Genomic DNA, 19,395 nt, shown 5'->3' on the forward strand with positions numbered 1-19,395 from the left:
GGGATAAATCCCACTTGGTCGTGGTGTATAATTTTTTTGATGTGTTGTTGGATTCTGTTTGTTAGGATCTTATTGAGTATTTTTGCACCAATATTCATTAGTGATATTGGTCTACAATTTTCTTTTCTTGTTGGGTCTTTCCCTGGTTTGGGGAGCAAGGTGATGTTTGCTTCGTAGAATGTGTTGGGTAATATTCCTTCTTTTTCTATATTTTGGAGGAGGTTTAGTAATATAGGTACTAGTTCCTCTTAAAAGGTTTGGTAGAATTCTGATGTAAAGCCATCTAGTCCTGGGCTTTTCTTTTTAGGGAGATTTTGTATAGTTGATGCTATTTCAGAACTTGAGATAGGCCTATTCAACATTTCCACTTCGTTCTGGTTAAGTCTTAGTAGGTGGCATACTTCCAAGTATTGGTCGATTTCTTTCAGATTTTCATATTTCTGAGAGTAAAGTTCCTTGTAATATTCGTTAAGGATTTTTTGAATTTCTGAGGGGTCTGTTGTTATTTCATCTTTACCATTTCTGATTGATGAAATTAGAGATTTTACTCTTTTTTTCCTGGTTAGGTTGACCAAAGGTTTATCTATTTTACTGACCTTTTAAAAAAACCAACTTTTGGATTTATTGATCTGAATGTGTATTCAGTTTTGTTGGGATGAAATGTTCTGTAGATGTCTGTTAAGTGCAGATGTTGAATGGTTAATTTTAAATCTAAGATTTCTTTTGCTTAGCTTCTTTTTGGAGGATCTATCCAGCACTGCTAAAGGGGTGTTAACATCTCCAACTACTGTGAAACTGGAGGAAATCAAGTTGCTCATGTCTGTTAGAGTTTCTCTTATATATTGAGGTGCATTCCGGTTGGGTGCATAAATATTACCTTTAACAAATATGAAGTGTTCATCCTTATCCTCCCTTATTTTGGTTGGTTTAAAGCCTATTGCATCTGTGAATAGGATTGCAATGCCTGCTTTTTTTCTGCTTTCCATTTGCCTGGAATATAGATGACCATCCCTTCACCTTGAGTCTATATTTGTCTTTTAATGTAAGATCAGATTCTTGTATGCAGCAGATATCTGACTTGAGTTTTTTTATCCAGTCAGCCAACCTGTGCCTCTTTAGAGGACAATTTAAACCATTCACATTAATTGAGAATATTGATAAGCCTTTCAAGAGTCCGGGGGCCATTTTTAATCCTTTTGCAACTGTGGAAGTTGGAATTTGATCAAAATTTTCTGGGTGGCTTTACTTTTGTGGTGCAGGATTACACTGGTCTTATGGAGGATAGGTCTGAGAATATCCTGGAGAGCTGGTTTACTTGTGGCAAATTTCTTCAACATGTGAATGTTGTTAAAGTATTTAATTTCTCCATCATAAATGAAACTCAGTTTAGCTGGGTACAGGATCCTGGGTTGAAAGTTATTTTGTTTTAGGAGATTAAAAGTCAATGACCATCCTCTTCTAGCTTGAAAGGTTTTAGCAGAGAGATCTGCAGTTATTCTAATATTCTTCCCCTTGTAGGTGATGGTTTTCTTTCGTCTGGCTGCTTAAAGAATTTTCTCCTTCATATTAACTTTAATGAAATTGATTATGTTGTGTCTGGGAGATGTCTTATTCAGGTTGAGTCGTGCTGGAGTTCTGAAACTGTCTGCTATCTGAATTTCAGAATCTATTGGCCTGTCTGGAAAGTTCTCATTCATAATCTCATGGGGAAGAGACTCTGTGCCTTGTGAAGTCACTTCGTCGCTTTCGGGGATCCCTATAAGGTGAATATTGGTTTTCTTCAAATTATCCCTGAGCTCTCTAAGAGAGTGATCTGTTTTTGCCCTCCATTTCTCTTTCTCTCTGAGAGTTTAGGAGCGTTCGAAAGCTTTGTCTCCAATGTCAGACATCCTTTCTTCTGCTTGCTCCATTCTGTTGCTGGGGGATTCTACTGTGTTTCTCAGATCTTTGGGGGCTGCAAGTTCTTGTCTCCATGTGTCAAAATCTTTGGTCATTTGGTCTTTGAATTTGTTGAATTCTTGAGATATCTTTTGGGTTACTGCTTGGAATTCTAATTCGATCTTATTTGGTATCCAGATTCTCAATTCGATTTCTGACATCACAGCTATTTGTTTGTGCATGGAATCTTGTGCTGTGTCTGTCCCACTGATCCTTGGCGGTGTTGATCTACTCTGATTATTCATATTGCCAGAGTATTTCCTTTGATTTCATCTCATGATTGCTTTTTACCATTGCCTCTGGCCATCCTCAGAGTTGGGGTGATGTCTGTCCAAGATTAGACCCAGGGGGATCATTCTTTTGTTGCTGGATCTTTGTAGGGAGTGACCCTGTGTAGGTCTTCTGGGGCTGCCCCAGCCAGGGAGTTCTGGTTGTGGGAGCAGCTCCAGAGTGTGACACCCCCAGATCCAGCAACAGGGCGGGGGTGGTGCACATGGTTCTGGGAGTGCCTGGTGCCCGGTGACTTTGGCACAGAGAGCCCAAGGCTCCAGCAGTCTCTGGCCAGGAGAAGGGCTCCGTGCAGAGGCAGGGTGGAGGCAGGGAGAGTATAGGAGGAAGGACGCGGGGTTGCGCAGCTGCCTGAGTTCCTGTTTAGGGCGTGGGGAGGCCCAGCGGGCAGGGTAGCGGGTCCCTGCAGAGCTCTTACTGGTGTCCGGGAGGGTGCCTATCACTGGTCCCGGCGCAGCTCTTCCGGAGGTCCAGGAGGGTGCTGATCACGGGTCCCGGTGCAGCTCTTCCAGAGGTCCAGGAGAGTGCCCATCATGGGTCCCTGCCCAGTTCTTCCAGAGGTACGGGAGGGTGCCAATCATGGGTCCAGGTGCAGCTCTTCAGGTCCATGTTATTTGGACCTGAAGATGGACCAAGACAGCTCCCCCCACTCCTAGGTGAGCATTCTAAGATTTTATTCTGATAGAGGTAAGAGATTTATGCTAGTTCAACATACTTTCTGAGTTGATTTTCTGCTATGTCAAACAGATGACATATTGAAAGAGACAGGCTGGATTTATCAGTAGAATGTGATTACAGAATTGAGCAATCCTCAGTGCTGATCCAATTGCCAGTCCTGAAAATACCATGACCCATTACATGGTTACTTTGCGTGATACATAAAATAAACAGCAAATGGTTTGTTTTTCAGAGTCCTCTTTTTTTTCTAATTATATAACAAGAATATTCTCTTAGGACCATTCTTTTTTTAAGTTACAAAATAAAACGATGAAGCAAGCCAGAAATCTGTCTCAAATGGTAGCAAAACCAGTCCAAACTCAGGGCTGTGTAAGGGAGAGTACAGCCCATACTGGGCTGATGAGCCACCACTCAAGAGGCACAAAATGCCTGGAGATCTCCCTGTCACCTCTTCTGAAAAGCACAAAAATCTACCTGTTAAGTTCAATGTACTCTTGAGTAGAAACTGCCTTTGCTCTCACCTGTCCACATCCTTTCTCCATATTTTATTATGAGAAAAGGAGAAGAAACAAGAAAAGCATCCACTAATGATGGATGGTTTTTCTCATTCCCTAGACAGAGGTGACAATGTGAGGGGTTCGGAGTACCATGGGTCTTGTTTGGGAATAATTAAATAATTAGAAAAAGGAATAATTGACTTAATGTGATACAGCAGTGTCAACAAATCAACATTTGAAAACAACTCATTATCCATATAACCTTGACATCTTACAACTCAAAAAAAAAATCTTGCAATTTTTATTTGAACTAAAGTTTATCTAAACAGCATTTTCATCTTATTTCTTACCAATTAAAGCATTTGGGTGGTATGAGGATATGTGTACTGGGAAAGAGAGATGAAAGGGGGACAGAAACCCATATCACTTTTTTTTTTTTTAACAGCAACAAGGTAAAGGGAGTCTCTGGCTAGTGACAAGAAAACCTAATGTGCAAGAGTCAGGTGTGATGGCTCACGCCTTTAATCCCAGTACTGTGGGAGGCCAAAGCATGTGGAACCCTTTGAGCTCAAGGGTTCAATACCAGCCTGAATAAGAGCATGACTCTATCTCTCCAAAAAAAAAGGGGGAAAAAAAGAACAAAAACCTAATGTGCAAGCTGACTGTCCTCTGAGCTTTCAAACTCAGAGTGCCCATGACATTCTCACATTCTGAACTTCACATCATGCCCTCAGTTACAAATGGCAAGATCATTCCTGCTTCTGAATAAAATTTTGCTCAGGCAAATGATGGCTAAAATAAATCAGTGCTTCTCAAAATGCAGTCCTGACTAGAGCAAGCCACAAACTGTTTTCTCATCACCAGTCTGCAAAAAGAGATAAATGCTATGCTGGAGGGTGAACATTTAAAAACTTTTAGACCAACTTGACAGGATAATTTCATGTCTGTTGAATCTAATAATACTTGGGTTTGTATCATTTTTTGTTAAGAATTGAATTCTTTTTTGTAAATTTACCAAAGTGTCCGTCCTTGATAGTTATAAATTAAAACGAAAATCAAACCTAGTCTTTCATCACAGCTGGTTTAAGAAGCACTACAATAGAACATCATGCCTTGCAAATAGAACAGGCAAACAGAGGTGCCTCAAAAACATTGGTTGGTGGAAATGATTTGCTGTTACCTAAGATCACTTTCATTATGCAACTAGCAGGGTAATGCAGGTAAGCAGAGACAGCAGGACCCAGATTAAAGCAAGTGGACATGAAAATTGCAAAAATAAGTTCTTTGAAAATTCTAAAACTTACACATTCTGCTACTATACCCCACAATGACAGCACTTCCACTAGTTGAATAACACTGGTATTAATCAGTTCACCTTTTTGCCATGTGGTATCTCTAGCAGTTGACTGGAGCCGCAGTGGCTATTAAATAACAACAGTGGAGTTCTTTGGATGCCTTGATTCTTTAAGAAGAGTCTCAGTACAACAACAGCCACATGTCAATAACCCAGGTTGTATCTGATATCGCAGGTATTTGATGTACTACAGTCCAAAGAGATAAAATAATTTGTTCTGAATAACAATGGAGCCTGGATTCAAAACTAGAGGTGCCTGGTATTCCTGACTATATGAAACTGCCTCTCACCAGACTAATACACAAATACAACTCTGCACTGAATCACATTTATTTTCAATAGTTATATAAAATCTCAGTTGCTAACAGTAAGGTCAGCAGGAAGCAGAAAAACATGTGAAGGAAAAAAAAGGTGAAAAAAATGTGGCAACAGCATCTTACAATATTAAAAGCATTATCCATAAAAAAAAAAAACCCTGAAGTTGGACCTAATTAAAATTAAAAATTTTATTCCGAAAGCACACCATTAGGAGAATGAAAATACAAGCCACAGACTGGGAGAAAATATTTGCAAAACATGTAACTGATAAAGGAGTGGTATTCAAAAATATATAAAGAAGTCTTAAAACTTAACAATAGAAAAATAACAATGTTAAAAACAGGCAAAAGACCTTAACAGAAACATATCCAGAGCATGTGCAAAGATATCACATGTCCTATATCATCAGGGAATTGCAAATTAAAAGAACAATAATGGGTGGTGCCTGTGGCTCAAAGGAGTAGGGCGCCAGCCCCATAGGCCAGAGGTGTTGAGTTCAAACCCAGCCCAGGTCAAAAACTGCAAAAACTGCCACAAAAAACCAATAAGGTATCACTGCATACCTGTTAGTGTAGCTAAAACCCAAAATAGTGACAACACCAAACTCTGGCAAAGGTGTAGAGAAACAGGAACCCTCATTTAGTGTTGGCAGGACTGCAAATTTGGTACAGCCACTTTGGCAGACAGTTTGGCAGTTTTATAACAAAACCACACATACCCTTGCCCTATGATTCAGCAGGACACTGCTCCTTGGTATTTACCAGATGAGTTCAGAACTTAAGTTCACAAAAACACACCTGCACATAGATGTTCATAGAAGCTTTATTTGTAACTGCCAAACCTTGGAAGCCACCAAGATGGCCTTCACTAGGTCAATGAACAAACTGCAGTACATCAATACGATACTAAAGTACTAAGTGATTCAAAAAAAATAGCTATCAAGCTATGAAAAGACACGGAGGAAGCTTACTTAGATGCACACACTGCTGAGTGAAGGAATCAATGGGAAAGGCTACGTACTACAGGATTCCAGGTACATGACATTCTGCTGAAGGCAAGCAAGGGAGGTAGTAAAAAGTTCAGTGGTTCCCACAAGTTAAGTGAGAGAGAGGGATAAAGAGGAGAAGGACGGAGGATGTTAGGGCCATGGAATTAGTCTGTATGATACTATTAATAAAATGGTGAATATCTGTCATTTTACATTTGTTAAAACACAAAACATAAAACACAGTGAGCCCTCACGTAAGCTATGAACTTTAGCTAATAATACTGCATCAATATTGACTCATCATCGTAACACTGTATCACACTAGTAAGAGATGTTAATGACAGGGGAATTGGTGTTGGGGGCTGGCAGACGGAGTACAGCAGGTCCTGGAATAATGTCATTTTTGTTCAGAGACATTTTGTTATAACTTTGATGAGAAAAACAATTGATTCCCAGCAGGAATCAATCTGTGCACCATCTCTTCATGTCTGCCTGGGCTTCCTCCAAGTACTCGGGCTTCCTATCACATCCCAAAGGTGTGCACCTTAAGTTCACTGGCAGGTCTGAACTGTGCCCCTCCAAGTATGTGTGAGTGCACCCTTGATGGAAAGTGTCTTGTCCATGGTCATCTGGTCTTGTACCCAAGCTGCTGGGATAGGCTAAGGCCACCTGCAACTCTGAACTGGAAAAACTGGGTAAATAATGACCTTACTGGCTTTTACTCATCTCTGTTTTTGTTTTTTGAGACAGAGTTTCACTTTGTCATCCAGGTGAGAGTGCAGTGGTGTGATCATAGCTCACTCCAATTCCTGGGCTCAATTGATCCTCCTCCCCCGTAGCGGGGACGGCAAGTGTGTGCCACTGCACCTGGTTAATTTTTCTATGTTTAGTACAGACTGGGTCTCACTCTTCCTCAGAATGTCCTCGAACACCTGTCTCCAAGCGATCCTCCTGCCTTGGCCAATCTTTCTTCAAAATGTATATATAGCTCACATTTATTTCATTTATTTCAATTTTTAATGTTAGAAGTGCTTTAGTCTTTATTTGGAAGTTCAGTGATGTTTTTGTGACCAGAAACATGCCCAAGAATTTAACTCTTGTTTCTATTAATTACCTTATTCATTACACAGCACTTTGTTTAAAGTCACAGTTTCCATACAAAAGCTTATCATGCAAGGTAAGTGAGGGCTTATTATAAGGGAAACTTTCTGTACTTGACACTCAATTTTTTGGTAAACCTACAACTTCTCTAAGAAAAAAAAAAATTATGTAAAAACAAACAAAAAAATTATAACTATACACCTCAAAATTCTTATGTGCTCATGACTACTTTTTTAACCGACATTTATTTTTTTTATTTTTTCACAAAGCTTTTCCTTTATGTTTTCTCTTTTTAACCTAAATTTAGAGAAATTTTGAGAATATTCAACTTTACAAGTAAAAGATCGCTCATTCATATTCAAGATGTTAATAAATAGATAAAATTCTCAATGTTTTACTATCTGGTCTTTAAATCACACCTATTTCAAAGTTGGAACTGCGGGCAAGACTTTGCACATAGAAGACAACTATAAGCAGGCCCTCCAGTTCTTTAAGGAAGATGTTCTCAAAAGTGGGTGATTCTCCACCCTGCCCCAATCAAGGGAACATCTGACAATATCTGAGGACTTTTTTATTATCCTATGGGGTGCTACCAGCATCGAGTGGGTAGAGGCCAAGAATGCTGTTAAATATTCTATCGCAAAGGACAGCCCCTACTATAAGGAATCATCCAGCCCCAAATCTCCAGGGTAGGAAACTCTACTTCCATGTAACCCAGAGTCATGGTGACTCACTGATGTGTAGGTGGTGAATCACCTTTCTAGAGGTTTGAAGAATTCCGTGTCTCCATCCAAGAACACAACTGAACTGGTACTTGACGAAGAAAAGCTTCAACTAGAAAAAGATCTCCAAGACTGAACCCTGAGAAGGATGCTTCATCACATTTCTCCAACTATCTTAGAGACAATCAATTCCCTTCTTTACCAAATGACTCAAAGGATACAAGAACTGTGTGATTCCTGATCTGAGTCACCTTCCTTAACTGGAAAATGGAATGACAGCTACTAAGTAGATGTGAGAATCAAAGCACATGAGGAATGTGAACACATTTTGTAATGTGGGAAGACTATTCACAAACACATGTAATCACCAAACCTCTGAATAGCATTAAGCCTAGAAAACCCCCAATTCTGCCATTTCTAAATTCTGATCTTTGACCCTCTGGGCCAAGGCCAGACCTCATGTTCAGCATCAGTATTTCTGAATCAGCTGAATAAAATGATAACATTGTTTACTTCAGTCTAAAGGTAAACTTGGAAATCAATAGGAGTGAGATACCATCTCTACTAAAAATTAAAAAAAAAAAAAAAAACTAGCCATCATGGTGGCTCATGCCTATAGTCCCAGCGTCCCAGCTATTTGGGAGGCCGAAGCAAGAGGATCACTTGAACCCAGGAGTTTAAGTTTGCTGCAAACCATGATGAAGCCATGGCACTCTACTCAGGATGACAGAGTGAGACTCGGTCTCAAAAATAGAAAAAGAAGGGGCGGCGCCTGTGGTTCAGTGAGTAGGGCGCCGGCCCCATATGCCGAGGGTGGCAGGTTCAAACCCAGCCCTGGCCAAACTGCAACAACAACAAAAAAAAATAGCCGGGCGTTGTGGCTGGCGCCTGTAGTCCCAGCTGCTCCGGAGGCTGAGGCAAGAGAATCGCATAAGCCCAAGAGTTAGAAGTTGCTGTGAGCCGTGCGGCACTCTACCCGAGGGCGGTACAGTGAGACTCTGTCTCTACAAAAAAAAAAAAAAAATAGAAAAAGAAAAAGAAATAATACCAAAAGAAAAGAAAATCAACAGGAATAAAGCAGCCAGAGCACCTTAGGACATTACACTAAAAATATCTTAAAGATCTGAGGCTAAGCAGGGGTCCTCAAACTTTTTAAACAGGGGGGAAGTTCACTGTCCCTCAGACTGTTGGAGGGCTGGACTATAGTTTAAAAAAAAAAAAACTATGAACAAATTCCTATGCACACTGCACATATCTTATTTTGAAGTAAAAAAATAAAATGGGAACAAATACAATCACACCGGCTCATGTGGCCTGTGGGCCATAATTTGAGGACCGCTGTGACTGGTAAGAAAATGTGAAAGCTCCTGGTCTTAGGATCAATGTTTTTTACTAGGAATCAAGGCCTAAAGCTAAAGGAAAGTCATGCTCAGCTGTATGAGAGAGGAATGCTTTGAGATATGCTTTTTTTGCCCTTAAGTTGGAAGGCTCCAACCTTTTTGGCACCAGGGACTAGTTTCACTAATTGTGGAAGACAATTTTTCCACAAACAACAGGGGGCTTTGAGAGGGGGACATTGAACTTGCATGCACAGTTTATAGTAGAGTTTGTGCTCCTATGTGAATCTTATGCTGCCCTTGATCTGACAGGAGATAAATCTCAGGTGGTGATGTGAAGATGGGGATCAGCTGTAAATACAAATGAAGCTTTGCTCACTCGCCTACCACTCACCTCTGGTTGTGAGGCAAGTTCCTAACAGGCCACCGACTGGTATGGGTCCATGGCCTGAGGACTGGAAACTAAAGCTTTAAGTCATATGTTATCAATTTTCAATTTTCTGCAAGGCCATCCTATGTAGATCATCAAATAATCAAAACTTTTAAGTAACCAACACCTTCTCTTCCTACAATATGCCCAGTAGTGTTTATGATATCTGATGTTTCAAAATTTTCTACTAACTTAAGAAGAATCCATTTTTTTAATCAGTTTTTAAAATAAATTGTTTTCTAAAATAATGCTGCTATGGGTTAAATTATGGCCCCTCCAAGTTCATTTGTCAAAGTCCTAATCTCCAGTACCTCAGGGTGTGACTGTATATAAACATAGGGTCATTGCCAGTGTAACTAGTTAAGATCTGGTCATTCAGAAGTAGGAGGGGCCTTTAAGCCAGTATAACTGCTATCTGTATAAAAAAGAGAAATAAATGTAAACATAGGGAGAACATGATATGAGACAAATACAGTTCAAGGTGATGCTCCTATAAGCTATGAAACACCAAAGATAGCTAGAAAATCACCAAAACTAGGCATGAGACAAGCACAGATTCTTTTTCACAAATACCTAAAATTCTAATACACAGATTCTCACCAATACTTGATTTTTATGACTCAGGTGATTTAGATAATGAGATCTGGGACTTCTGAGCTGGTAAGATATAAATGAGACTTTGATGCTGTGAATGAGTGCAGACTTTCGGAGGGTTGGAATGGAGTGAATGTATTTTTCATGTAAGATGGACCTGAATTTCCAGGGGTCAGTAGGAGAACTATGTTAGGCAGAATGTGTGATTCAGTTAAGGATCCTGAGGTGGAGAGAATATCCTAAATTACCTGCATGGTCCCAGAGTAATCATAATGGCCCTTAGAAGAGACAGGCAGGAGAGTCAGAGTAGGAGAGAGAGAGAGAGATTTGAATGTAGATGGTCCCTAAAAACTAGAAGAGCCAAAAATAAATAACTAAATAAAGGAACTACATTGGTTAGATGGAATACAGCCCTGCCAGCACCTTAAATTTAAGGCTTATTTTGGGTCTCACATTCAGAACCGTAAGTTAAAAAATATAGGCTGTTATTGCCCCCCCCATCATATTTCCTATAAATACCTTCCTCTCTTCAATATGAACATTTTAATTCTAATAGAAGCCTCCCATTTAAGAAACATATTATGTACTGCCACGTTTTTCCTTTACTCAGAAAGAACTATATTATATTTTTCCTTTACTCAGAAAGAACTTAACTATATTATATTTATTTTAATTATTTCAGAAGAATTAATTTTTGTCATTTTTCATAGAATGAACAAATCAGAAAATAATACAGGCGTGTTTGTTTTCCTGTCTGTCTTTTGCTACATAGATGGGGTTTTTTTGTTTGTTTTATTGTTGGGGATTCATTGAGGGTACAATAAGCCAGGTTACACTGATTGCAATTGTTAGGTAAAGTCCCTCTTGCAATCATGTCCTGCCCCCATAAAGTGTGACACACACCAAGGCCCGACCCCCCTCCCTCCGTCCCTCTTTCTGCTTTTCCTCCCCCCACATAACCTTAATTGTCATTAATTGTCCTCATATCAAAATTGAGTACATAGGATTCATGCTTCTCCATTCTTGTGATGCTTTACTAAGAATAATGTCTTCCACTTCCATCCAGGATAATACGAAGGATGTGAAGTCACCATTTTTTTTAATAGCTGAATAGTATTCCATGGTATACATATACCACAGCTTGTTAATCCATTCCTGGGTTGGTGGGCATTTAGGCTGTTTCCACATTTTGGCGATTGTAAATTGAGCTGCAATAAACCGTCTAGTACAAGTGTCTTTATGATAAAAGGATTTTTTTCCTTCTGGGTAGATGCCCAGCAATGGGATTGCAGGATCAAATGGGAGGTCTAGCTTGAGTGCTTTGAGGTTTCTCCACACTTCCTTCCAAAAAGGTTGTACTAGTTTGCAGTCCCATCAGCAGTGTAAAAGTGTTCCCTTCTCTCCACATCCACGCCAGCATCTGCAGTTTTGAGATTTTGTGATGTGGGCCATTCTCACTGGGGTTAGATGATATCTCAGGGTTGTTTTGATTTGCATTTCTCTAATATATAGAGATGATGAACATTTTTTCATGTGTTTGTTAGCCATTCGTCTGTCATCTTAGAGAAGGTTCTATTCATGTCTCTTGCCCATTGATATATGGGATTGTTGGCTTTTTTCATGTGGATTAATTTGAGTTCCCTATAGATCCTAGTTATCATGCTTTTGTCTGATTGAAAATATGCAAATATCCTTTCCCATTGTGTAGGTTGTCTCTTTGCTTTGGTTATTGTCTCCTTAGCTGTACAGAAGCTTTTCAGTTTCATGAAGTCCCATTTGTTTATTTTTGTTGTTGTTGCAATTGCCATGGCAGTCTTCTTCATGAAGTCTTCCCCCAGGCCAATATCTTCCAGTGTTTTTCCTATGCTTTCTTGGAGGATTTTTATTGTTTCATGCCTTAAATTTAAGTCCTTTATCCATCTTGAATCAATTTTTATGAGTGGGGAAAGGTGTGGGTCCAGTTTCAGTCTTTTACATGTAGACATCCAGTTCTCCCAACACCATTTATTAAATAGGGAGTCTTTCCCCCAAGGTATGTTCTTGTTTGGTTTATCGAAGATTAGGTGGTTGTAAGATGTTAGTTTCATTTCTTGGTTTTCAATTCGATTCCAAGTGTCTATGTCTCTGTTTTTGTGCCAGTACCATGCTGTCTTGAGCACTATGGCTTTGTAGTATAGACTAAAATCTGGTATGCTGATGCCCCCAGCTTTATTTTTGTTACTGAGAACTGCCTTAGCTATATGGGGTTTTTTCCAGTTCCATACAAAATGCAGAATCATTTTCTCCAAATCTTGAAAGTACGATGTTGGTATTTTGATAGGAATGGCATTGAATAGGTAGATTGCTTTGGGAAGTATAGACATTTTAACAATGTTGATTCTTCCCATCCATGAACATGGTATGTTCTTCAATTTATTAATATCCTCTGCTATTTCCTTTCTGAGGATTTCATAATTTTCTTTATAGAGGTCCTTCACCTCCTTTGTTAGGTATATTCCTAGGTATTTCATTTTCTTTGAAACTATGGTGAAGGGAGTTGTGTCCTTAATTACCTTCTCATCTTGACTGTTATTGGTGTATACAAAGGCTACTGACTTGTAGACCTTGATTTTATATCCTGAAACATTACTGTATTTTTTGATGACTTCTAGGAGTCTTGTGGTTGAGTCTTTGGGGTTCTCTAAGTATAAGATCATGTCTTCAGCAAAGAGGGAGAGTTTGACCTCCTCTGCTCCCATTTGGATTCCCTTTATTTTCTTGTCTTGCCTAATTGTATTGGCTAGAACTTCCAGCACTATGTTTAATAGTAAAGGTGACAAAAGACAACCTTGTCTGGTTCCAGTTCTAAGAGGAAAAGCTTTCAGTTTTACTCCATTCAGTAAAATATTAGCTGTGGGTTTGTCATAGATAGCTTCAATCAGTTTTAGAAATGTGCCACCTATGCCTATACTCTTCAGTGTTCTAATTAGAAAAGGATGCTGGATTTTATCAAATGCTTTTTCTGCATCTTACATAGATGGTTTTTATATGTTACCTCCAATAATAAATTTGGAAAGTAGATGTCTATACTTATTTTGTAGATATCTAGGTTTATTATTAGACATGTAGGTTTATTATTATTAGCAAACAATGATTTTTAAAATATATGTATCTATACTTACTGGCCCAAAACATGTTATTCCTGAGTTCCTGAAAATGAACTGAGTTTCCTAGCACCATCCAAATCATACCTTCTAAGTGAGACGTGTACAACCACTAACTACCCGTAATGCAGGTCCTTCCAAAGGAAACAAGAATTTAAAACAATTAGAAAAGAATCTCTCCAAGTTTGATTTTAAATAAAATGTTGAAATGAAATTCTTTTTGTTTTATGAAAGAAATACATATTTATTGAAGGCAATTTGAAAATACATACAAGCATAAAAAAAAGAAAAGAAAAACCATCCCACAAAAATTTATCACCCAGATACAATCACTGTTAAACGTCTGATACACAATTTGGATTTCAGAAATGTCAAAGTTGTTTGAATCAACCTCACGTTTCCACAGATAACTAACAAACAACCCATTTGTATTTACTAAAGAACAGGCAAAACAAGGCAGATACTGGAGGAGAGGCAGGCTTTGAAGAGCAGACCCAGGATGGATGAGGTCCGTGGCAGATGGCATTTCCCCTGAGGGCACTCCCTGTCAGCGCGAAGGGGCAGCTGGGACCCAGCCAAAAGCTACCCTATATGCAGGATGAGGTGTTAGAGTGGCTGGAAATCAGGGAGAGAAATCTAGTAAATGAAGGAGCACCCCCAAAACTTTTATAGAAACACCCTTGAAAATCTTGGCCAACCCTACAAGTGCACATCTGCAGGGCAGACCCCCAGAGTCCAGTGCAAAGGAGCTGCTGCAGGACTTCACTGAGACTTCAATGGCTGCCCACAACCAGGGAGACAGAGTTTGGGGTCTCCATTTTATCAGCAGTCTGCTGGACTGCTCAGCAGCATTTGATATGGATAACTACCCTACTTGTTGAAAGATGTCTCTCTCTGACTCCCAGGACATCACATTCACTTGGTCCTCTCGTCCGCTCCCTCCCATTGGCTCCTCCATCTCAGCCTCCTTTGCTGATGCCCCTCCCTTTACCAGACTCATGTTCTATAAGAAGAGCGGTCCAGGCCCTCATGCTTGTATGTGTCATTTTCACATTTGTAACTTTCATAATTATGTATCCTATCTAGACTTCTCCCCTGAACATCAGAAACATACTTCCTTGCCCAACAGAATTATCAATTTCCTCCATTCCCCCAAACCTTCCCTGTGTCAGGAAATGTCATCAGTATCACCATCCACCCAGATGAAGGAAGGAAGGAAGGAGGGAAGGAGGGAGGGAGAGAAGGAGGGAGGGAGGGAGGGAAGGGAGGGAGGGAGGGAGGGAAGGGAGGGAGGGAGGGAGGGAGGGAAGGAAGGAAGGAAGGAAGGAAGGAAGGAAGGAAGGAAGGAAGGAAGGAAGGAAGGAAGGAAGGAAGGAAGGAAGGAAGGAAGGAAGAAGAAAAAACAACCAACCTCCCACCTCCAAACTCCTAAGCTTCAGCTGATTCCTCTCTTTCATATACTTGATGTTCAATCTTTCAGTGAATCCTATTGATTCTATTGCTAAAAATAAATTCTAACAACTTTCTATCAATCTCGCAGTTACAATGCTAGGCCAAGCTACTGTCATCTCTCTTGAGGAGCACTGCGACAGCTTCTGTGGTTGACAGTCTCATCAGATTCCACCTAACAGGAAAAGGGACAATTTCACAAAAGGAAATCAAGGTGCTAGAGATGAAAGAGGTAGAATTAATGATACATATTTTAAAGGCAACAAATGACCTCTGAGCTAATTTTTACCTATTTTTTGCTAATTTCACAAATGTTGTAGGTAATATATAAATTTTTACTTTGGGACATCCAGTACTCCTATAATATGCGATATTATAAACTTTTTATTTTGTTTTTGTTTTGTTTTGCTTTGTCTTTTTGAGACAGAGTCTCACTATGTTGCCCTTGGTAGAGTGCCATGGTATCACAGCTCACAGCAACCTCAAACTCCTGGGCTTAAGTGATTCTCCTGCCTCAGCCTCCCACGTAGCTGGAACCACAGGCACCCGCCATAACACCTGGCTATTTTTTATTTTTGCTGTTGTTGCTGTTGTCGTTGTTGTTCAACTGGCCCAAGCTGGGTTCCAACCGGCCAGCCTGGGTATATGTGGCCAGCACCATACCCACTGAGCTACAGGTGCCACCACCTTTTTAGACACAATTATTCGAAAAGGTAAAAATGGAGTGAGAATCAAAATTTAATCTATATATGTTTAAAATCTCTTTAAAATAAATTGGTGATGGTGGAAAACAGTGTTGAATATTTTCAGCATGTTGAAAGGGCATATATCCAAGGACATATGTGCAAATATAAATTACAATAGTAAAAATGATCATAGCAAGTTTTATGGAACATGAATGTTCCTATGATACAAGAATCATTAATGATTAGATAGAAAAGAACAAAAATAGAAAAATAAACAAATTATAGAAGAAAGAGCCAATTATGTTTTAAAGATATCCAAACTTCATCACAAGTAAATAAAAATTAAGATAAAAATGAAGCTCTATTCTCTATTAGACTGGCCAAGTTAAAATGATTTAAATACCAATATTGGCAGGATATAGGAAAACGAGCACTTGCATAGATCATTAGGAGTAACATAAATTGGGAGTAGAGTAGTTTGGCACTATCTGTTTAAATGTAAAGCACACACACATTTTGATAACAACTCCACCATCCTACATAAATATTTCCACAAAAGCTCAAAGGTATCCATGTTTTGTTCATGTGTAAGGTATATATTTATAGAATTATTATCAATGATTTCTGCAAACTGACATAGAAAAGTGTCTAAAATGTGTTGTAAAGTAGAAAATGCAAAACTATGTTTTCCTACTATTTTTATCAACATAAAATTTGATGCATTATTTTACTTTGGTGTAAGCACAAAAAGATCTATAAGAATTTATAAGGGACTTTTCCCCTCATAGTTTCCCCTGTGAGAGGTGATATCAGAAAGACAATTTTCTTAGAGCACTAGACTAGAAACACTAGAAACAGGAGCAATGAACATGACTCTCTTTATACTGAAACAAATGGTGCTATCTGCACACACTGAAATGCAGTACCGACTTTTTTTCAGATGCAATGCTCTGTAGATTCACAGCATTAAATAGCCTTCCCAGCATGAGAAATTGTCAACTGATAGCATGAATACCTCAGTAAAATAATTTTTAAGGATATAAAATTCATCCCCTTGTCAGAATGGTAGGAGAGAAAGTCTGCTTTGCCCTCTTGCGTTTTGGGCTATCCTCCCAAGTTCCTCATTTTCACCCCAATTACCTTCAATGATCCAGAACCCTTAGTCAGCTTGTTCCTTCCTGCCCTGCATGTAAAGTGGGAGCAGAACAAACAGCCTTCTTGTCTACCACCTCTCTTAAAAGACATACCTAGAAGCACATCTTAACTCTTAGGAAAAGAGAAGGCAGAAGCTACATAGAATCACTTAACAGTGACGTTTAAGTGTCCTACATCCACAAAAGCAAAAGCACAGCCATTGGAAAAGGCAAACTGGGAGAGTGCACATTCCAGGAAGATCCCTGAAAACTTGGTGGGTAGAAAAGCAAACACACCCTGCCAGAGTATTCATCCACAGCATTCTAGAAACATCCACGGCCTTTATATGCAGTACACAAGCTATTCAGATACAACCTGTATCACTCACACACACACACACAGTAGAACCTCCAGATTTGACCACCTCCCTATACTGACAGCCTCAAGTTCACCTAATTTTCATAGAGTGCACATGCACCACTTGTATTAAGGCCTAGTCCCTTATATTGGCCACCTCCGTATGTTGACCAGTTTGTTACAGTCCCTTGGGTGGTCAAGTTACAGAGGTTCTACTGTCTATGTTGATATAGACATACACACATAGAGGGGTGCTAAGAAATGTATCCGCGTTTTAAGAGAGGACAAAACTGTATTAAAATTGTAATATTCAATTGATAACAAAAGTTGAATCAAGTCGTATTTGAGCATCTCTTGTAATTGCAAAAGTCAAACATGACTTGAATATTACAATTTAATACAGTTTTGTCCCTTCTTAAAATGTGTATATGTATCTTGGCACCCTGGATGCCTGTGTATATACCTAAAAAAGGAGCAATTATCAGGCAACAAAACTTATCTGCTTGGTTTTCAAAAGCCATGAAGATGACAGCAGCACCAAAAAATGTCCGAGAAAGAAAAGAAAAATACAGCAAATTCAAAGTGAATTACTTTATTTGAATTTTTTTTCTACTTCCACATTTCAAATCAGATACAGTGACTCACTTCTAGATTTTCTCGTGTGTTTTGTCTTGATAAAAATAATAGAACAACTGCATAAAATACTCTGTAGTAATTAATTTAGTAGTTATAAAGATCTCATGAGATAGGCATTATTATTTCATATGAGGTAGAGCGAGGTAAACTGAGGCACCCAGATTTATTGTTCGTACCATCCATGCACGGGAATTTTCTTGAAACATTTCTCTTTGAACTGATGACATGTAGAAAATCCCCCTTCTGAAACGTTCTATGAATTCTAAAGCATCAACTCACAGTAACAAGGCACAAAAATGTGTCTGGGCCGGACCCACACGCGATGCATAAAGCACCGGGCAAAACTAAGGCTTATTGCAATTTAGGCTGGAGCAGCAAATCGAATTCTGACCCAAAGCTTTAATATGGATGCATACGTCTGGAGAGCGACAGAAGAAGCCTTTGTTACCACACACGGCCCCAGAGGCAGCCAGTGCCCCGCAGCAAGTTCTGGAATCATGGAGGGGACTCCTTCGCCATCGGGGTCGCGCTGCCCGCGGCTCCAGGGCGCATGCGTGGCCCTCTGGGGCGCTTACCTGGTGCGCCGGGAGAGCAGGCACCACAGCGGCAGGAGCAGCAGGGCCGCGGCGAGGGCCAGGCCGGGCAGGCTGAGCGGCTGCAGCCAGACGCTGCTCATGTCGGCGCCGCGTCTCGCCTCTCGGTGCGCGCGAGGCCACGGAGCAGCTCCGGGTCTCCCTGCGGGCGGCGCGGTGGGTGGCTCGGCAGCGTCCGCTCCTCCGGGGCCTGCAGACGGGAATGTCACGGAGGGCCCCGAGGCTGAGTCAAAAAGTTTGTGGCCTCCCCTGTGCCCGCCTCTCTCTCCCCACCGGCGCCGCCCCACTCCCCCGCGGCCTCCGGCCCGGCCCGGCAGCTTCTGGGAAACCGAGCCTTTGCCCCTCGGGGCAGGAAGAGGGGGGAGGGGAGGGACGGGGTGCGCGTTTCCCGAGAACCAGGCCCGGGACAGGGGCTTTCACTTCTGAGTTGGACGGGAGCCCCTTAGCTCCCCAGCCCTTAGCCGCGCTCCGCGGGAGCAGGGACGCTGCTGTCCCTGGAGAGCGCTGGGACCCTGCCCACTGCGTTCGGGCACCGCGATTGTCACTTGCACGACCCTGGGAACTGGGCTGGCGGCAGAAACAGGAGGGGTGGGCTGTCTCCGCCCGGTTCCCCACCCTTCCCCTTACATCTTATTTGTTCACAGGTTTTTCTTGAGGGCCTACTGTGTGCAAAGGCCCAAGATACAGAGACCTTCAGAAGTCGTGATGGGGCTCACGGCCGGGAACGACACTCAGACTTCCACAACACCTTCCATCTTTGACACTTCCAGTCCGTCATTCCCATTGCCACCTCCCTATACAGACCTATCTGCTTTAACCATGTTCAAAACTCTTAATGGTGGTTTTCGTGATTAAATCAGAAATCTCCCACCTGCCGGGAGATGCTCCCACAATTACCTCCACTGTACGACTCCCTTGTCTAGTACCACTCCGTAGATTGTAAAGTCTGAGTCTCTGCGTCCCTGCACATTTAGCCTGCTCACACTTTTGTTTACCTCTGCCTGAAAAAATGTTCTCTTTTCTCTACATGTTGTAACTCAATATACCCCTCAAAGCCCTGCTCAAATCTCACTTCCTTCTAGAAAACTCTACTGCAGTAATTAACCTTTCCTGCCCCTTACTTCTGAGATAGAATAGAGACCCTGGCCTTAA

The 19,395-nt window shown here is 40.7% G+C and overlaps 1 protein-coding gene across 1 annotated transcript in view; it reads right to left on the reverse strand.

Moving 5' to 3' along the window:
* Positions 1-18,629, reverse strand: part of LOC128563930 (cytochrome P450 7B1) — a 186,707-nt gene extending 168,078 nt beyond the window's left edge. Inside the window, exon 1 of the mRNA XM_053559478.1 lies at positions 18,226-18,629. Coding sequence (XP_053415453.1) covers positions 18,226-18,326 — 101 coding nt within the window. The 5' untranslated portion in view covers positions 18,327-18,629. The remainder of the gene's footprint in view (positions 1-18,225) is intronic.
* Between the last annotated feature and the right edge of the window lie 766 nt (positions 18,630-19,395).

This window comes from Nycticebus coucang, chromosome 13, assembly GCF_027406575.1.
Source record: "Nycticebus coucang isolate mNycCou1 chromosome 13, mNycCou1.pri, whole genome shotgun sequence".
NCBI lineage: Eukaryota > Metazoa > Chordata > Mammalia > Primates > Lorisidae > Nycticebus > Nycticebus coucang.